Source organism: Raphanus sativus, chromosome 2 (genome assembly GCF_000801105.2).
Source record: "Raphanus sativus cultivar WK10039 chromosome 2, ASM80110v3, whole genome shotgun sequence".
NCBI lineage: Eukaryota > Viridiplantae > Streptophyta > Magnoliopsida > Brassicales > Brassicaceae > Raphanus > Raphanus sativus.
The window spans coordinates 25,864,804-25,883,302 of NC_079512.1; the positions used below are offsets into that span (position 1 = coordinate 25,864,804).

The following is an 18,499-nucleotide window of genomic DNA, read 5'->3' on the forward strand; positions in this document are numbered from 1 at the left end:
AGTGTTTAATTTATTATAAATACAATGATTAATTATGTAAATAAAATAAAATATTTAATATACTATCAAAGTTTCCAAACAATCTTCAGTTAATCTGTTATCTTTGTTTCCAAATAGTACCAAAAGTACTTGAATTTTAATAATCTATACTATTAAAGCAGGATCCTATTGGATTTTTTACTAAAAATATCCTTTCTTTAATAACATTGCATATTTCATTAAGGGCAATCAAGTGATATTAATAACACATCTATATTGGGTCACTTTTTTTAAATCCAGCCCATTGCCCATATCATATCTTTTGCGCCATTTGGGCTGATTAACAAATCATATTCAATTTTTATTTTTCGGATCGGGTTTGAGTCAGATCTTTCCGGGTGGGTTCGGTTCTCATGCATAAGAACCTGAAAAATAACCAAATAACCAAAATATCTAAAACGGGTTCGGTTATTTATACTCAGAGTAACCAAAGTATCCGATTCAGTTCAAATTTTTGTATCCAAATTACTCAAAAGTAACCAAAAGTAACCAAAAATATCCATTCTATACAGTTTTTTTGGGTAAACTTTTATCCAAACTATCATATTTTATCCAAAAATACTCAAAAGTACTAAAAATGACTACTATAGTTAACTTATGATATTAATTTTAAATATTAAAATAATTATAAATATAATTATAACATATATTTTAGATATATATTCACATTTCAGGTATCTTCGGGTACTCATTTGGTTCTCGGTTCGGATCGGGTTCGGATCGGTTCTTCGGATATAGCAATTTAGAATTCATTCGGATATTTAATCCGGGTCTGATCGGATTTGGGACCCTGATTTTTGGGTCGGTTTTGGGTTGGTTCTTCGGGTCCGGATATTGTGATCATGCCTATACTCATTTAAAAGGAAACACGATAAAGAAAGATAAAAAGCTTAAGTCTTTTATATAAAAAACAAATATATGAAAATATGACATTTATTAAATATTTGTCAATTTAAAAAAGATAAAGGAAAATAAATCCGCGCTTTAAAAGCGCAGGTCAAAATCTAGTATAGATTATTTAAAAATAACAAAACTTACCTTCATCCCCTAAGGTGAATCTCTACATTTACCCACCAATAGGAATTAGTTAATTGAAATTTGATATCTCTTAAAAAAAGAAACCAAATAATAAGAATTTAATGAAATAAAATTTTGTTTTTAGATAAATAAAAAATAGTAGCAATTATAAAAATATTGTTTTTTAAGTATTGATAAATCCGTCAAAAATACTAAACCCTAAACCCTAAATTCTAAATACTAAACCCTAAATTCTAAATACTAAACCCTAAACCTTTAGGGAAAACCTGAACCCTTGGACAAATCCTATACCCTAAATCGTTAATCTTAAACCCTAAACCCTTAATCATAAACCATAATATTAAACCCTAAATTCTAAACACGAAACCCTAAACCCTAAACCCTAAACTCTTTGACAAATATTAAATCATATACTCTTAATCCTAAACCATAAACCATTTTGGAATTTAGGATTTAAGGTTTAGTATTAGAAGTTATGATTTAGGGTTTAGGGATTAAGATTTAGTTTATGATTTAAGGTTTGGTTTAAATTTAAGGGTTTAGGGTATAGGATTTGTCTAAGGGTCCAGGCTTTCCCTAAGGGTTTAGTATATTTAGAACTTAGGGTTTAGGGTTTATAATTTAGGGTTTAGGGTTTAGTATTTTCTGACGGATTTATCAATATTAAAAAGAATGTATTTTTTTGATGATTGCTACTATTTTTCAGTGTTCTAAAAAGCGGTCTAGGCGGCCGCCTAGGCAACGCTTAGACGCTAGGCATTACAGGACCGTGGCGATTACTCTTTAAAACGCCTAGATAATTACAATATTATAATAATAAATAATATTTAATTTATTATTCATAAATTATAATAATTAATATATTGTAATATATATTCTTATGAAAATACTTTTTATCATATATAAATAATAGTTTTTACTATTATTAAGTATAAAATATTACATATATTTAATATATTGCTATAATTTATAAACGCCTAAACCGCTTAACTAATAATCTAGGCGTCCGCTTAGTCGTTCTAGGCGTTAGGCGTTAGGTCCCCGCTCGCTTAGCGCCTAACGCTTTCTTGAACACTGCTATTTTTTATTTATCTAAAAACATAATTTTATTTCATTAAATCATTATTACTTGGTTTCCTTTTTTAAGAGATATCAAATCTCAATTAACTAATTTCTATTGGTGGGTGAATGTAGAGGTTCACCTTAGGAGGTGAACCTAAGTTTTGTTCATTTCAAAATTATTATAAATGAATAAATGCCTTATTTTAAATTTAAATCATATAGTTTTAGTCCTAAGTTTTATAACATTTTCTTATACTTTAATTTATATATACATATACATATATTTGCTTCTACCACGTGTTCACTTCCTAAATTTTTATACGCTTCTATACGATTCCGTTTTTACGTATCCGTTTCCGTTTCTGTGTAACATAGCCCAAAATATATTATAATTTTTAAAACATACTACATAAACACAAATAATTATCATGATCTCAAAACTTCAGTTCTTTTCTGTGTATCTATGAAGGAAAGGAACTATCTAATCACGATATGTGTCTAGGTAAATTAGTTATTTTCCATTCGTATTCACATTCAGTGACTTATAGGCTCTGGTCTTTGAATTTCTGCCTTTTCTTTGCAAATGCTAGAGATTGCTGCCTTTGACCGAATGAAGACATTTTTTAAACAACAAAATTATGAAGAATTTAAGATAGAAGTATTACATGTTTATGTTTTGGGTGGGCACAGATCAAATACTATCATAATTTTTAGTATTTGTGATTAGTTTCATATTTATCAGTCTAATTTTTCAGTTTTTTTTTTGTTTCGAAAACTATGGATATCCAGTTTTTTTTTTTGATAACTAAAAAAATTACAGATATTTGCTAATATTTATAAATATCTTATTTATTTTCTTCAATACAGATAAATCTAAAAAAAAATCTATACAAGTTTGTTTTCAAAAAATTTCCTTTACATAATAATAAATAAAAAGTAATTTGTGAAATTATATGTTTCATAAATTTTATAAAATAATTAATTTGTTATAAAACAAAATTTATACTTTTTTAGTTTTACAAATATTTTATATCCCATTTTAATTTAATATTTTATAAGTAATTTTATAAATAAAATTATATGTTAAAATAATAAGTACATAAAATTATATATTTTTATACTTAATTATGTATGTTAGAGTGGAGCAGATATCTAACTCTAAATAAATTAGTATTTGTGATTTTTTTTCTTTAACAAATATTAATTTTTAATATTTATTTTGTTCCGAAGACATACAAATATCCAGATTTTTGACTAAATCAATTAATAACAAATAGAATTAAAATTAACAGATAAAACCTTGATTAAAAAAAAAGTTAACAGATAAAATACTCAGTCCTTGGCCTCACTCGACATGTGGTAAGTCATCATTTTACTTCCTCCTCCTGATCAAGGAAGGTGCATTGTCGTCGCAGAACTTGAACTAGTGACTGGTAATCATTTATTTTTGTGTGTTCCTCTAGTCTCCAGAACGCGTGAGGCTTCATTTATTAGTTCAAGTAACTCGAATACTCTAAAATGTAACATTTGCCTTCATTTTCATGTAGTTCTCGCATATTGCGTGGAGGGTCCAAACAAGTCAGGAGGGATCGGTGATCTGAATTATCCACTTGTCTTGGATATCACAGAATTCATTTCAAAAGCGTTTGGAGTGCTCGGCTGTGATCAGGTAAGAGCTGGATATGTTCTGACTAAAAATTAATGAAGTATTGGTTTATATCCCCCAAAAATTAGGAAATATTTTACAGCATATATATATATATATATATATAGACTCTTAAATTTATATTAAAAGGTATATAAATCCTTATTAATATGATGACTCAATGTATAACGTTTCGACCGCCTATAGATAATGGACCACCTACGTCCGCTTTCTCGGTCCGTGGGGTTCATTTCGTTCCAACGACCGGTCCGCAAATTTTTTCCAAGGCTCGAAATCATTGTTTACTGATCCTGCAATCACTATCCGATTTTTTCCGTGCTTTGGCCTCACTTACACAGTGTCGTGAACCACTTCCTGATAAGTTATCTATCCTTCCACTACTCCAGCTCAAGTACGTTTAACCATAGAGTTCTAAACGGATGTGTGACGGAAAAGGTAAATCAACTTTGGTGACATAGATAACCAAATCAATTCTCTTAAGCTTTTTGACATATCACAGCTCGGAATGTTATACAGTATGTATGCTGCGTGTTACAACAGCTTCAGAAGATATTTTTTTATCCAAGGTCGGTTTGGAGAAGTAAAAAAGAACTTGCAGCCACTTTAAACTGAAGTATCGATATACATGTAAAATTCAGGGCATTCCAGGCGTTGATGAGACAGTGAGAGCCCATGAGGTGAATAAAAGAAAACAAAGATAAGCAAAGAGAAATTTTCAGCTATTTAGTGGCTATCAGATAACAAAGGTGTGGTTAAAAGGCAGAGGCATCTGTATCTTTTCTTATGTTGGATATGTAAACTGTGGAGCTGAGTTCTTTATTTTTGCCAAGTAACATTTGTTTAAAAATCTTTGTTCACTCTTTTTTCTTAAATAGATACTATATAAAATCAAGAGTTAATTTGGCGAAATTGGGAAAGTACCTAAAACAGTATAAATATAGGGGATCAAATACTCTATTATGTATGGGTGAATGTGTATGTTATTAATTATAGAGTATTATTTGGATAGGAGGTGCAAATTCTCTAAAATAATTCTGAAATAAGGTTTGATTAAAAGCATATTCGAACAATACTATTCAGTTATTAATTCTCACCCTTATTCTCATTTCTTCTGTTTTTCCTATGTGATTCTTCTGTTTAGGGCTGGAAAAAAATAGATTCCGAAGATTCGAACCGAATTTTACCTGGTAAAAATGAATTCGAACCGATCTGAACCCGATATAAATATCAAATGGATCTTGTTTTATGGTATTTTGGATCATGAGTACTATCCGAACCGAATCCGAATCTAAACAGATATACGATAGAACTTGAAACAGCCAAAACTCATAAAGATCTTGTGCGAAATATGATCTCAATTCCTAATATATATTCAAATTATATTAAGATATATTGAACATCTAAAATACTTATCTATTATATGAAGGCTGCTGGTTCTAATACATGAAGGTTGATGATTAAAAATGGTTGTTGAATTTTGAAATATTTAGATTTATATTTTATTTTCATTAAACAATGTTTCTTATTTCATGAGAACATGGTTTTCGTTTTATGATTTCATTTATTTAGTTTTTATCGATAAATATGTTTCTTTTTTGTTTGATTTTGAATGATCATGGTTGATGTTATTTTTTTATTTTTAAATAAATGTTACTTATATTTTGGTTACAAAAAAGTACAAATTACGTATTTAAAACCGGAAAAATCGATTTTACTTATGTTTTAGTTACAAAATAAGTACGTATCAGATACTTTAAACAGAAGAACCGATTGGGACCCAAACCCGAAAGTACATTGGGTTGTACATGTTCTTTGAAAATTTATTAACCCCGATCCGAACCTGATAGAACCCAAATTGATCTCGAACCAAACTGTCAAATAATCTGAATGGAGCTGATTTTGATAAACTCAAAAAACCAAAATCTGATTGGATAAAATCGAAATCCAATTAAGATCCGAATGCCCATGCCTATTTATGTTTCCCTATGTTTACGTATTCATTTGTGTAAAATTGTTAAGAATAATGCTAAGAAGGCAGTGTCTTTGACTCTATCAAATCAAATTAGAAAGGGGATGTAAGATTAGGGGATTAATTGGTAGAAACTATAATTTTGGATTTTTCACTTCAAGATTTAAGCGGCAAATTTAGTAGCTTTACTTTTAAATTTTATTGCGATAAGTATATCTCAAAATATTAAAAGCACTAAATTTAAAATTGTAGAAAATTGATTTCTAGAACCAATATATTTCCTTCTTAAAATTTTGGATTCTAACTTTATTGATAAAGCTTTGATTAGTTTAATTTTGTTGCTCTAAATAGAATTATATAATTGTGTAGAACTTTTAGACCATTTCCAATATATTTTGCTATTTTGACCTTTAAAATAAAAGAATTTTATAATAGATGTGATATATATTCCAATATATATTTTAAAAAAAATAGAAAATAAAGAATACTATTTTTTCCTCTATTAATAGAGCAAAATTATAAATTTCTATTGTAGAAGAAGAAATAGAGGTGTGTTGGAACAATTTCATTTCTCAATACTATTATAAAGATGAAAATAACAATGGATTGAAGATGTTCCAAGAGGTAAGAGCATCTTTAATCTCACTCTATAATTTACTGTAAAATTGAATAGAAAATAGTGCGATGACCAAACAGAAAAATGATTACTCCATTTATAAAGTAATCACTTTTTTATTTGGTCATTATTCCATTTCCCACTCTATTTGCAGTATATTTGGAGTATCATTTTTTGTTTGGTTATTATTCCATTTCCCATTCAATTTTACAGTAAATTGAGTAGAATTCTCATTCAATTTTACATTAAATTTTGGAGTCGAATTCGAAATGTTCTAAAACCTATCACTCCAGAAGTCGGTCGATTTACTTTCATATTATTGATTTATTTGATATTATGTCTTAACAGCTGATTATTCACATCTTTAACAGACAGCTAACGTTTACTCGGAATATTCTCTTTTCTGATTCTAAATATTATAGTATGAAGTAGTGTAAATAAAGCGACTTTTTCTCTCTAACAAAATCTAAAACGCCGTCGTGTTCTCGATTTGCTCCGGCGGTTTGGCGTTATCTTGCCGCCGTCGGGAGCAATCCCTTTTGTCTCTGTTTATGTTCTTGCGGATCTCTCCCTTTTAGATGTCTTCAAGTGTTTGGCTTCGGATCTGGTTTCAGCCAGAGGATCTGATTGGGCTGTGGTTCAGATCTACGCTTGCTCAAGCTGGGTTGGAGCAGCGGTGGGGTGGGATCGCGGTGGCTTCTGTGCGGTGGTTGTGGACGAGTTGGTTGGGTTCAAGCGCCGGTGAAGTTAGATGTCCTCGTGTCTGCCGTTGCTCCTGTTTGTGGTCATCTCTGAAGATGCTTAGAGGTGGTGATGGTGTCTCCTTTAGTTTAGGCTGAGTTGAGGTGGTGGACTGCCTGGAGAGGTTGATTTGGTGTGATGTCTCTGTCCTTTGAAGTCAACTCTTGTGGTTGGTGATCTTTGAGGGTCAGAGCCTTTTACGAGCTCATGTTTGTTTGGAGAAGAATTGAAGGGAGATAGATGGTTTTAGGAGTGAGTGCTCCATTGTTCGCGATTGCCACCGATTTGTTCGTGATTGTCTTGGATTTGGAGTGGTTTTTATCCCGTTACCGGCTGTGTGAATAAGACGTGTTCGGGAAGCTTTTATAGAGCTTCGTCGTGGGTGTTGGTGCGTATGAGGCGAGTGGAGAGCCCAATCAAGGTCCAATGGCGAGTTTTAGTTGGGATTGAATGGTGCGTACAGCAACGGTTAAGGATTCTAACCTCTCTTGATTCTGTTTATGTGTTGGTTATGTTTGTGTGCTTGCTGTCTATCTCGATGATCTTTTTCTCTGGATTTATTTGTGAATGTACTCTCGTAAGGTATGCTTGTCTTTGAGTGCAAAGTGCTGCTCTTATCTCCTGTAGTGGTCTATCCATTCTTTGTTTTAGCTTTAGTTATATTCGTTGTTGTTGTTGTTTTTACTTTTAGCTTTGAGGGGTGTCGTTTTACTTCGTCGGTTTATGGTTCCGGAAAGACTTTGTTCTTTTGCCAGCATTGTGTAAGTCACGATTATTTCAATATTAATCTAACAGATTTGTTATGACAAAAAAAAAAAAGTAGTGTAAATGAATATAGTTTTTATATTTTCATTACAAATTCTAAAACATCCTAAATAAAAGGATCGTTTTGTCATTTCTTGATACTAGGCCTATCCCTTGTTTTCTTAACCATGGCATCAACCAAAATGTACAAAAGACAAATGGGGAAGATGGGGTTTGGTAGATACGCGGTTAGCAGTTACCCACGTGGTTTATCCACTTTACATAAGGCCCCCCCTCCAAATAATTTTACCAAAACGGCCCCACTACTTTTGTCCCCTTCCCGAACTTTCCTTCTGATGTTATGAAAGTTTAAATTCCGCTGTACACCGACTGCTTTTACCCAAAAAACCTTCCCCATAAATCATAATGTAGTTAAATTGCTCACGTAGTTACCTCGGGACCCGGAACATAACTGAGCCGGTCCACTTCATCCCAAACCAACTTTGACGTAATCTCATCGAACTCCGGTTCATATTCCTACAACAACATGTTGGAGTAAACCCAATAACCCTAAAGCATGTAATAAATATCACAGTTACATAACATTCATTATACCTCGAGTTGTCGAACCAACTCTTTAGCATTTGGTGCAGAGATGATGATTCTACGAGCCATAGGGGATATAAATCCTTCGTCCACGGCCTTGTCGATAAACGTTAACAGCGAGTTGTAGTAACCATCTACGTTAAGAAGACCCACCTGTCAATAATTATTGATCACATGCATATAATGTTATAACCATATATTAAAAATAGTATATACAAGAGGTTAGACATAGGAAGCTTCCGGTCTCACAATCAGGGTTATGTAGTCGTACGTCGTGACAACACATCGTTTTTATATTCATGCAAAAACATTTCTATAAAATTATAACGCTACATGCTCTTAGAATGTCAGAAAAGGTTAAGCAAGAATAAAATATCCCAAAAAGAATCTTGCTCCATGTGATTATTACGACGTACCATATGCAACGATTTGTATTTTCATTCAGTCAAATTAAACCAGGACATTATAAATATACAGAACACTTAAGGTTTTAAACTAAGAGAAAAAATATTCAACACGCATATTCCGGTCGTAACTCATTATAATAATGCAAGCTCATATCATCTATATGGATTTTAAAATAGGTAAAATAAAAAGAAAATTTTAATTTCCCTGATTACGTACCGGCTTACGGTGGATTCCGAGTTGAGCCCATGTAATGACTTCCAGCAATTCTTCTAACGTACCATATCCACCTAAAAATTTGCCAAAATTTGATTAGAAATATTATAGATATTAAAAGTTATAATGGAACTAACTTACATATATTCAAAAAGTAAAAGGAGGATTACAAACCTGGAAGAGCAATGAAGGCGTCGGCTTGACGAGCCATTTCGGCTTTCCTTTGATGCATATCCGCGACGGCTTTCACTTCTCCGATGGTCTCACCAGTTATCTGCAAAGTATTATATAAAATAATCTTAACAAACATACCACTCTTTATTATTGCATCTCTAAAATGTGAACACGGCAACATATCTTCTATAATATATTATATATATGGTCTTTTTATTTTGGATATTATTACATATAAATTATATTAGTTGGTCAAGGAGATGTATCGTGAAGGAAACCAAAAAAAACGCTCCAAGTCTCAATCATTCCTCTTTTGGTCCTACCACTATTTGTTGTAGATCATTGCAAGGCAATTTCTATCTCAATAATACTAATTAAATACCAAGTCGAACGAAAATAAGATTTAATTCAGAAGAGCTCTATTTAGTGCATACCTCCCTTGGCATCAAGGTTTTTGGGATGACCCTACAATAGATTAGAGAAGAAACAAGTTAATAATGGATCAATCACAAAAACGAAACAGCCCTTCCAAATCTATAATTAATTAGGAAACAATGAAATCAACTTGACCATTTTGGTTATAGATAATTAAAACGGGATTCTCTTATATTGATACCACAAACATTTAACTAGTTGTAGTATAATTTTAGTACATAATTGTGAAAGCAAAGAGACAGTTTTCAACAAAGGAAACATGCACAGATCCTCTTTTGTCGTTGTTATGTTTAAGTCTTTACTAGGTTCAACCATTATCTTGTATAAACCAAAGACTAATCTTTTTTTTTTTTGAACAACACCAAAGACTAATCTATTATGAAATTCTACGTGACAAATAATAGGTTATTTTAGCAAGTACTAGGCATCATGTTAGATAGTCATCATTAACAGTGAAATGTTTAGAACACAATGATGAGTAATGGGGTACTTGGAACTAGCAAACGCATCATATCATATGAACAGAGAGTAGATATCTGTACATACATAGAGATGTGTGAATGTATATACATATAGAATATAGAGAGAGAGGAGAGCGAGAGCAAACCCTAAAACATGGCGACCACCATGATGCACAGCCTGAGAGACGAGACCCATAAGTCCCACGCTGCCACCTCCGTATACCAGATCAATCCTTCTCTCCACCTTCAACCACATTCCCACCATCAATTTCTTTTGTTAATTATTGTTATAATGTCATATGCATTTATTTATGATAACAGAGTTTTCATGATGAAAACGAACACGTGTCGCAAAACCCAATTCGGAATCGACCCCAAAAAGAAGCGACCACATCAAATATCAAATCTCAATTAATAAAAAAGGACTCATCACCATCAATCCTAATTGCATTGGTCACTATCCTATTAATACTAGTATTACTATTATTACTGCCTACAGATGAATCACAAATATTTATTACAACGGTTCTAATTATTGTTCCTTTTTTAATATTTTGTGTTGTTGAAGAAGTACACCCTACAACACACGCTTGGTACATAGAGTCATTATTCTTCCAACGAACGATATTTTTGGCCTCTCGAGGCAGTAAACTGTCATTATTATTTATCTTTCCCGTAAAGGAAATCATTGATCATATTTGGAAACTTAAGTTTAGGTTTAGGAAAAATCAGAGGTTTATATTACACAAGAGATATATGTGTAATAAATAATGTAAATTACTGAAAAGTAAATAACAGAAAATAAAATAAAAACAGATCATGCAAGACTGCTGCTCGAGTGACAGACGGATTACAGCTAAGAATAGTAGAAGTTGCTTGCTATTTTCCCATCTCTCTTTCATGCCAATAACAATAAAATTTAACACAACTTCGAACTCAGCAAACAAAGAAGAAGCATCCACACATTTGATAGATTCATCATTGTTCGTTGCAACACACAATCAAAACTCATAATACCCAATGTTTCACAGAATATTCTGAGTTCATATCTCGAATTAGATCTTCATTTCCAAGTTCATATTAAGTACTATCATAAACTTTTAATCAATCAGCATATTCACAACAAATAGTCATGATTTATTTTATTTGAAACGGCTCTGTACTCGCAAACGACACAACAAGGTCATAAACAATGTATTGAGTTCAATTGTGAAAATGAAAGTATATGTGTATGTATAAAACTATATAAATATAGATATAGGTTTGAGAAGAGAGAACGTACCAACTCGTTACCCAATTGAACGGCAGCTTCTTGGTAAGAAAGTTTTTTGCCGGAACTGCTTCCACAGAAGACACAGATCCTCTTGAATCTTGATTTTGTCTCTTCCATATCTCTCTTTTCCCTACGCTCTCTCTCTCTCCCTCTCGCTTAAAAGTTAATTTTTATGATTATTATTGTTATGATGAATGAGAGACATCACCTTGGAGTTGTGCTCGTATTTATATATGTAGAGGAGAAGGATGAGAATATTAATGCAAATGCGATTTCCATGCCCATTCTCTTTTATAAATTATTGTTATTCATCTTTGTTCTGTTTCTAGGATATTGCTATTTAATTTTGTAGTTTGAATATTCCATGGAAACGTTAAAACGCGGCTAAAATATATTTATCAAGCAATTTAAGTATAATAATCTTGTAGTAGTATTTTAAAGAAATATTATTATATATAGTTCTTTGGGAAAGTTATTTTATGTCTGTATGCTGCCGTGATCTAAATATGATCTCTAAGTTTTTTTTTTAATGTATATTTGTGGAAGGATTAAGATTAGATCTATCACAGGGTGGAACTTAGATTTTGTATCAGACTAGTTCAATAGAACTAGAGACTCATCGATCAAAAAAATTACTGTTGGGCTGTACTTGGTCTGAATAAGATCGGATCCGATCAGTCTAGCTAATTCTACAACTCTACGACTCTATGTCTCTACTGTAGTTTACATAGTATGTCCCGTTTAGTTTGGTTTTTATTCATTTTTACTACTTGGTTTCGATTAATTTCTTTCGTTTACTAATTTTTAATATATTCTTTATGCTAATTTTTAAATTGCATTACTATCTCGTTTTGTGAATTTTAATATCTCTACCATATGAATATGTTATAAAATGACTAAGGAGAACGTTTCTATCTTTTTGTTGTATAATATTTTTTCTTACTTCGATAAAACATGAGATGAAACTAGTTCAGAATAGTAAGGAATGTAATCGTCATAATAATATTTGTTTCTACAATGGATTAAAAGGCTCGAGAGATGTCTCGTAATCACTTGTTTGGTTCTTCACGTCGTTATCAAATTTCCACCCGCTAAACTAAAGTAATAGTCCCTCCCCGTAAGTGTGAATACTAACATTTATGTATTTCGGAATGGACAATGAATAATATGGATAAGAAAAGAAGGTATACTATCAATATTCTCAAACAAAATGGTAAAGGTGTTTGTTAATAATCTCAAGACGACAAGACCCCTCCATTTTTAACGTTGGTAAAAATGGTAAAGGCGTTTGTTAAAGGTCTCTCTTCCTTGCGTATTGCTTTGGAGTAAGGGAAACTATTTGAAATCTGCCTATAAGTTTATGAATCAATAATATTAACCTCTTTGTTTATGAATCAAGGAAGAATGGTTTCATTTCATGCTTATAAAAATATATACACCACTATTAATTAATTTGGCATATATATTCTAAGGTGCTGAATATTAACAACTGTAAGCTGACGCAGTTATCCAACAAATTTGGATGATCCTTACATTACATGGCTTCCTTTGACTGAACCTTTTTCTTTGCTTTGTGACGATACATATTGAAGTTCTATATTATAGATAAACCATATATTTGGATTTTTCTTAGACTTAAAATAGATTAAATAGGAGAATAAGAGTTCTTGTTACTTTTCTTAGGTTCTTAAAACTACAAGAAACATCATTGCATCTAAGCTAGCTTCCAATTTAGAGATTCTGAAAGTTAGCATTGTTATTCGGTTTTTGAGTTTTAACCATACTATATAAGACTGATTTGCAAGGCCTCAATACTCTTAAACTTCACCTTGCCATCATAACTCGAATCTTAATTGGAAAATATAATGTAATTACATTCCGGGATAGTTTTGTATTAAATACGAAAGGTATGAAAAACCACGTATCTAAGCTTTTTTTTTTTTGTCAGAATCAGTTGGTATCCAAACTTATGGTTTGTATAACTGCCGAACCTATGCTGGATTTTGGATTACAAATAATGTTAATATTAAAATGCTAACTATTGATAAACACAATCAACGACCTTAAAATAATACCATGAAGTCGCTTTCGCGAAGATACCACGATGATCAAGAAGATTGTATGAGCTGGAGATGCATATATAAAATTAGAATGAAAACTCATAGCATCTTTGGTCGTCTTGATTTAAATGTTTGTTAACGAAGAAAGATACTCCCTTGCTTTTACCTTAATAGTTTTAAAGTTAAGATGCTTCATATTGTTTCTTATCAATATTCCCTCTTCTTGTATTGTTTTTCTTTTCAAATCATTGACATATATTTGGTGCCTTGATGGTGACGTAAGCAAATACCATGACGAGTTTGTAAGTATCATATTAATCATCCATCAAAAACAATGTATATTAGGAAAACAATTGGAAATGGCAGCTCACTAAATCACTCATCTTTGGGCCTTAAATACCCATTTGATATGAAACCTCTAAAGCGAGCCAGCAAATTGTTTTCCGACGCTAAGGGTTTGATTGATTCAAAGACAACGGTTTGCGGTTGCGGGTGCGAATGCGAGAGTATACGAATGTAGATGGTTACTATTCTAACTATTATTAAGCGTTTTATATGACTGATACAACATTTGAAAATTGTTATGTTTGCGAGATATCTATGACTGATTTTTTATAAGATATTTTAAGAGTTTAATAATAAATTACCAATATTAACATATTATAACATTATAAAAATATGAAAATATATTATTATGATAAAATACAATGACTATTAATATAATATAATTTATAATAATATTATGATGATTTATGATTATGAATTTAAATTAATATAAAAATAAAATATTTATATATACTCCGATGGCAGCTTCGAATAAAACATATACAAATCCTCGTTCTCTGAAAATATAGAAAAAAAAGAATTTGTCCTCCAATATCTGTCATAAAAGGGCTAAGCCATAACATATGAGAAGCTATATGACTCAATTCCAACATCATTACTCTAATATAGTTGGTTTTTTATTTAATTTTATATTTTTAACTAAAAAACATAATATAATTTGACAATATTTTGTTTTTTTTTAAATTATTGAATATGAAATAATGAAATCATATTAGTTGATGAACCTACAAATTTATCCTTTAGGATTAACCCAAGAATAACTCAAAAAATAATACTAGCTCATATAAAGTTGGGAAATTCCCTTAGATAGCTTTTTTATTTTATTTTCACAAAAATAGTCTTTTAAGGAGAAAAATGATCAAGAGAAATTTTATTGAAGGATAAATATGCATTTATTATTATTAGGTTAATTAATCTAAAACTTAGAGTTTAAAGTTAAGGGGTGAGGTTTAAAGAATGTGTTCAAATTTTTAAAAATAATAAATAAATATTAAAATTTTCAAAACAAAAAAGACTGTTTTGATCATTTTATTTGTTAAGTATTATTTTTGTAAAAACTTAAAAATGATTATTTGAGAGAATTGCCTATAGAGTTAATCTTGGATGTAGCAAAATTTAAGAAAATCGGAAAGTTAATTATCTTTTTTTAATATCACTAGTCTCCACCATCTTAAAGTGATGGGCTTAGTCAATGATAAATAAAAACCCATTAGTTTACAAAGCAAGCCCATCGAATTTAAACAGAACCCAAACGGTTCGTTAAATAAAACCCTAACAGCTTCTCTCCTTCTCACTTCTCTCTCACCGTCTCACCGCTTTCGAAAGTAACAATGGTTCGTTCTCCGCCGCCGGAGCATTCTTATTATACCTTTCGCTTCTGTAGAAATTGAGGATATCGATCTCTGACTATTCGTGTTGTTTTCTTCTTTGCTTGATTTTGAAAAAAAAAAAACAGCCGCAGGGAGATTATATCGATTTGCACCAGAAGAGGCATGGACGCCGCCTCGATTACGAAGAGCGCAAGCGCAAGAAGGAGGCTCGTCAAGTTCACAAGCGCTCCAAACAGGCTCAGAATGTTCTGCCTTCTTCCTTCCACTTGTTCAACTTTTTTTTATTTTTTCTTATTTTGCTGATTCGTGTCTGTTGTGTGGTGAATTTGCAGTCTATAGGTATAAAGGGTAAGATGATTGCTAAGAAAAACTACGCTGAGAAAGCTCAAATGAAGAAAACGTAAGTTATATAGCTATTAGAGTGGATCCTGATATGTTTTGTTAGGGCGAAATGAGTAATCTTTGTGCTTTGTTCTGAGATTTTTTTTTTGTTTGTTTGTTGTACATTGGTTTTGCAGATTGAAGATGCATGAGGAGAGTTCATCAAGGCGTAAAACTGATGAGGATGTTCAGGAAGGAGCTGTTCCTGCTTATCTTCTTGATCGTGAGAATACCTCTCGGGCCAAGGTTTGCTTTTGTTTCTGAGTTGATGTATGTAGTGGATGATTCTTGGTGAAAGAAAGCAATATATGACTTTGTGTGCTGTGGGTGTAGGTTCTTAGCAACACTATTAAACAAAAGAGGAAAGAGAAAGCTGGGAAGTGGGAGGTTCCTCTGCCAAAGGTGAAAACTATGTTCATGGATCTTATATAACGTCTACTTTAGTACTCGTTAGTGGTTTAGAATGTTCTCTCTCTTGGTAGCTAATAACTCATTCCTATTCCAGGTCCGTCCCGTGGCTGAAGATGAGATGTTCAGAGTCATCAGATCTGGGAAGAGGAAAAGTATGTGTTTAGTTTGAGATGCTAAGCTTTGTATTCTAGATTATGTTGAGTTTATTCTTTAGCTTAGATTGTCAGTTACAAGTATTAAAAATGCTTTCCCATTTTGTATTAAACTATACAGCAAAACAGTGGAAGAGGATGGTTACAAAAGCTACATTTGTTGGACCTGGTTTCACTAGGAAGCCGCCAAAGTACGAGCGATTCATCCGCCCTTCTGGACTTCGTTTCACCAAGGCCCACGTCACTCACCCTGAGCTAAGATGCACTTTCTGTCTTGAGATCATCGGGATCAAGAAGAATCCCAACGGTCCAATGTATACATCGCTTGGTGTCATGACCAGAGGAACAATCATTGAGGTTAGTACACCACGACCAAGATATATATACATATTGGGTTCTCTCACACTTGTAATCTGTTCTAAAGATATATATATATACATATTGGGTTCTCTCACACTTGTAATCTGTTCTAAAGGCTTGAATTGGTTTTCAGGTCAATGTGAGTGAGCTTGGTCTTGTTACACCAGCTGGAAAAGTTGTCTGGGGTAAGTGATATTTTTGAAGAACTTTGTACAAGATTTTAAGCGTGATTAGCGGTTCTTTAAACTCTCTCTATTTTTTTTCTTTTTGGCTTATAGGGAAGTACGCTCAGGTGACAAACAATCCAGAGAATGACGGATGTATAAACGCTGTTCTGCTTGTGTAATCAAAATCTCCGGCGAGAATCATGTTGTTTACTTTTTTTCTTTTGTTCTCTACTGAAACAATTTTGTCTTTAACTCCAGCTTTTTATGTATCGGTGTGCTTTAATACATTTTAAGCAAGCCTCCTTTCTGTTTCCTTGCCTTGAAAGAATCCAAACTTCTGACTCAACAGAGAGAAATCAAAAAGTATGATATAACCCAAATCACAAAGCCTGTACTGTGCATGTAACTAAAGTAACATATAAGTTAACACAAGTAGAGTTTTTCTTATTAAAAAGTTTTAGATGCACAGAGTACATTAGTGAGATAAGGAGAAGCCATTGAAGCTGAAAGCTTATGTATCAGCTAGTGGTTGGTAAAGCTATGGCTGTCAAGTGGAGCCTCGATTACTTTGAACACCCCTGCAGAGAGCCTTATTGTGAGGTCCTCCGTTTCCACTTTTGCAACGTCAGCTCTCATACCGACATCAGTAGTGTAGCTACTCGCGGAGTACACACCAACCACTGTTGCTGTTCTTCCATAAACGTTTGTTGTCACAAGCTGCATTAGGGTGGCCAAACCGCAGCCATCGGCCCACCTATAATTCAAACTTGGGCCGGAGGTGTTGATAGATATCATTGGCCTCAAATTTAATCGGAAGGTCAGATTCAATTTTCTTTTGTTCATATTTGCAAGTATTTTGTCATATTATTTAATGACATTTACTAATATACTGTTGTAATTTTATGGAAAAGTTCAACAATTAAGACAATAAATTTATTTGTATTGGTTAATCGTACAATAAATTATTTCAGATTATTTTTGTCTACCATTATTTTTTGCCAACATATTTTTGCATTATTAAAGAAACTTTTCTGAGTTAACTAGCATTTTTTTTTTTTTTTTTGAAAAAAGGCTTTTAACTAGCATTCTTACTGCTGGTGAGAATGATAATGTGATGGTAGTTATCTAGAATAGTGCTATGTACTTACAACTTTGGATAAGTAGTCAAAATTAAACACAGAAAAATCTAATATAATAATAACTAAATTCTTTTTAGCTAACCTCTTTGAGGAACGTTTTTATTGCAGATATGTAACTAAAATAAGGCTTTAATGGATATAATATTCTATCCAATGAGACGACTATTATGTGTGTATATATATCCCCTAGACTATATTTGAGAAGTGATTTTGCCACATGTCATCTTTACAATCAATTTCACAAAAAAAATATGACATGGCTACTACAATTGATGACATGGCTTCCGAAAAATATGACATGGATTATTTCATTTAATGTGATTTATATTTTTGGTAAACTTTTTAGAATATGATAATAACTCATACCTTACATTTAATATTGATATTTATTTTTGGTAAACTTCTTTAAATATGGTAATATCGCATACATCATCTCTAAAATAAATATATTCATATATAACATTAAAATTTCGAAATTATATTATATTTTATTTTCTATAATTATACAATTTGTATTGCCACATGTCCTCTTTACAATCAGTTTCACAAAAAAAATATGACATGACTACTAAAATTGATGACATGACTTCCGAAAAATATGACATGGATTATTTCATTTAATGTTAATTTATATTTTTGATAAACTTTTTAGAATATGGTAATAACTCATACCTTACATTTAATATTGATATTTATTTTTGGTAAACT

At 31.8% G+C, this 18,499-nt stretch overlaps 2 protein-coding genes across 2 annotated transcripts; one reads left to right on the forward strand and one right to left on the reverse strand.

The window, feature by feature from the left end:
• Positions 1-7,941: 7,941 nt before the first annotated feature.
• LOC108841687 (cytokinin riboside 5'-monophosphate phosphoribohydrolase LOG7-like) lies at positions 7,942-11,731 on the reverse strand. The gene is made up of 7 exons (XM_018614445.2): positions 11,455-11,731; positions 10,319-10,416; positions 9,711-9,741; positions 9,277-9,376; positions 9,106-9,176; positions 8,491-8,634; positions 7,942-8,412 (listed from the first exon to the last, which is right to left on the reverse strand). Exons 1-7 carry the CDS (start codon positions 11,560-11,562, stop codon positions 8,317-8,319), a joined length of 648 nt encoding a protein of 215 aa, XP_018469947.1. The 5' UTR covers positions 11,563-11,731; the 3' UTR covers positions 7,942-8,316.
• A 3,361-nt stretch (positions 11,732-15,092) lies between these two features.
• Positions 15,093-16,965, forward strand: LOC108826574 (uncharacterized). The gene is made up of 9 exons (XM_018599945.2): positions 15,093-15,184; positions 15,307-15,426; positions 15,514-15,581; positions 15,700-15,808; positions 15,896-15,964; positions 16,068-16,125; positions 16,247-16,482; positions 16,619-16,670; positions 16,764-16,965. The coding sequence occupies exons 1-9, from the start codon at positions 15,182-15,184 to the stop codon at positions 16,829-16,831; spliced, it is 783 nt and encodes a 260-aa protein (XP_018455447.2). The 5' UTR covers positions 15,093-15,181; the 3' UTR covers positions 16,832-16,965.
• The last annotated feature ends 1,534 nt before the right edge of the window (positions 16,966-18,499 follow it).

Excerpts from the sequence above, each read along its gene's own strand:
- LOC108826574 (XM_018599945.2), top strand. Across the intron at positions 15,965-16,067 it reads GGGAGGTTCCTCTGCCAAAG|GTCCGTCCCGTGGCTGAAGA; the intron begins GTGAAAACTATG and ends TTCCTATTCCAG. Across the intron at positions 16,483-16,618 it reads CCAGAGGAACAATCATTGAG|GTCAATGTGAGTGAGCTTGG; the intron begins GTTAGTACACCA and ends ATTGGTTTTCAG.
- LOC108841687 (XM_018614445.2), bottom strand. The coding sequence starts at position 11,562 with ATGGAAGAGACAAAATCAAGATTCAAGAGGATCTGTGTCTTCTGTGGA. Across the intron at positions 9,742-10,318 it reads GGTGGTCGCCATGTTTTAGG|GGTCATCCCAAAAACCTTGA; the intron begins GTTTGCTCTCGC and ends AATCTATTGTAG. Across the intron at positions 8,413-8,490 it reads AGTTGGTTCGACAACTCGAG|GAATATGAACCGGAGTTCGA; the intron begins GTATAATGAATG and ends ATGTTGTTGTAG.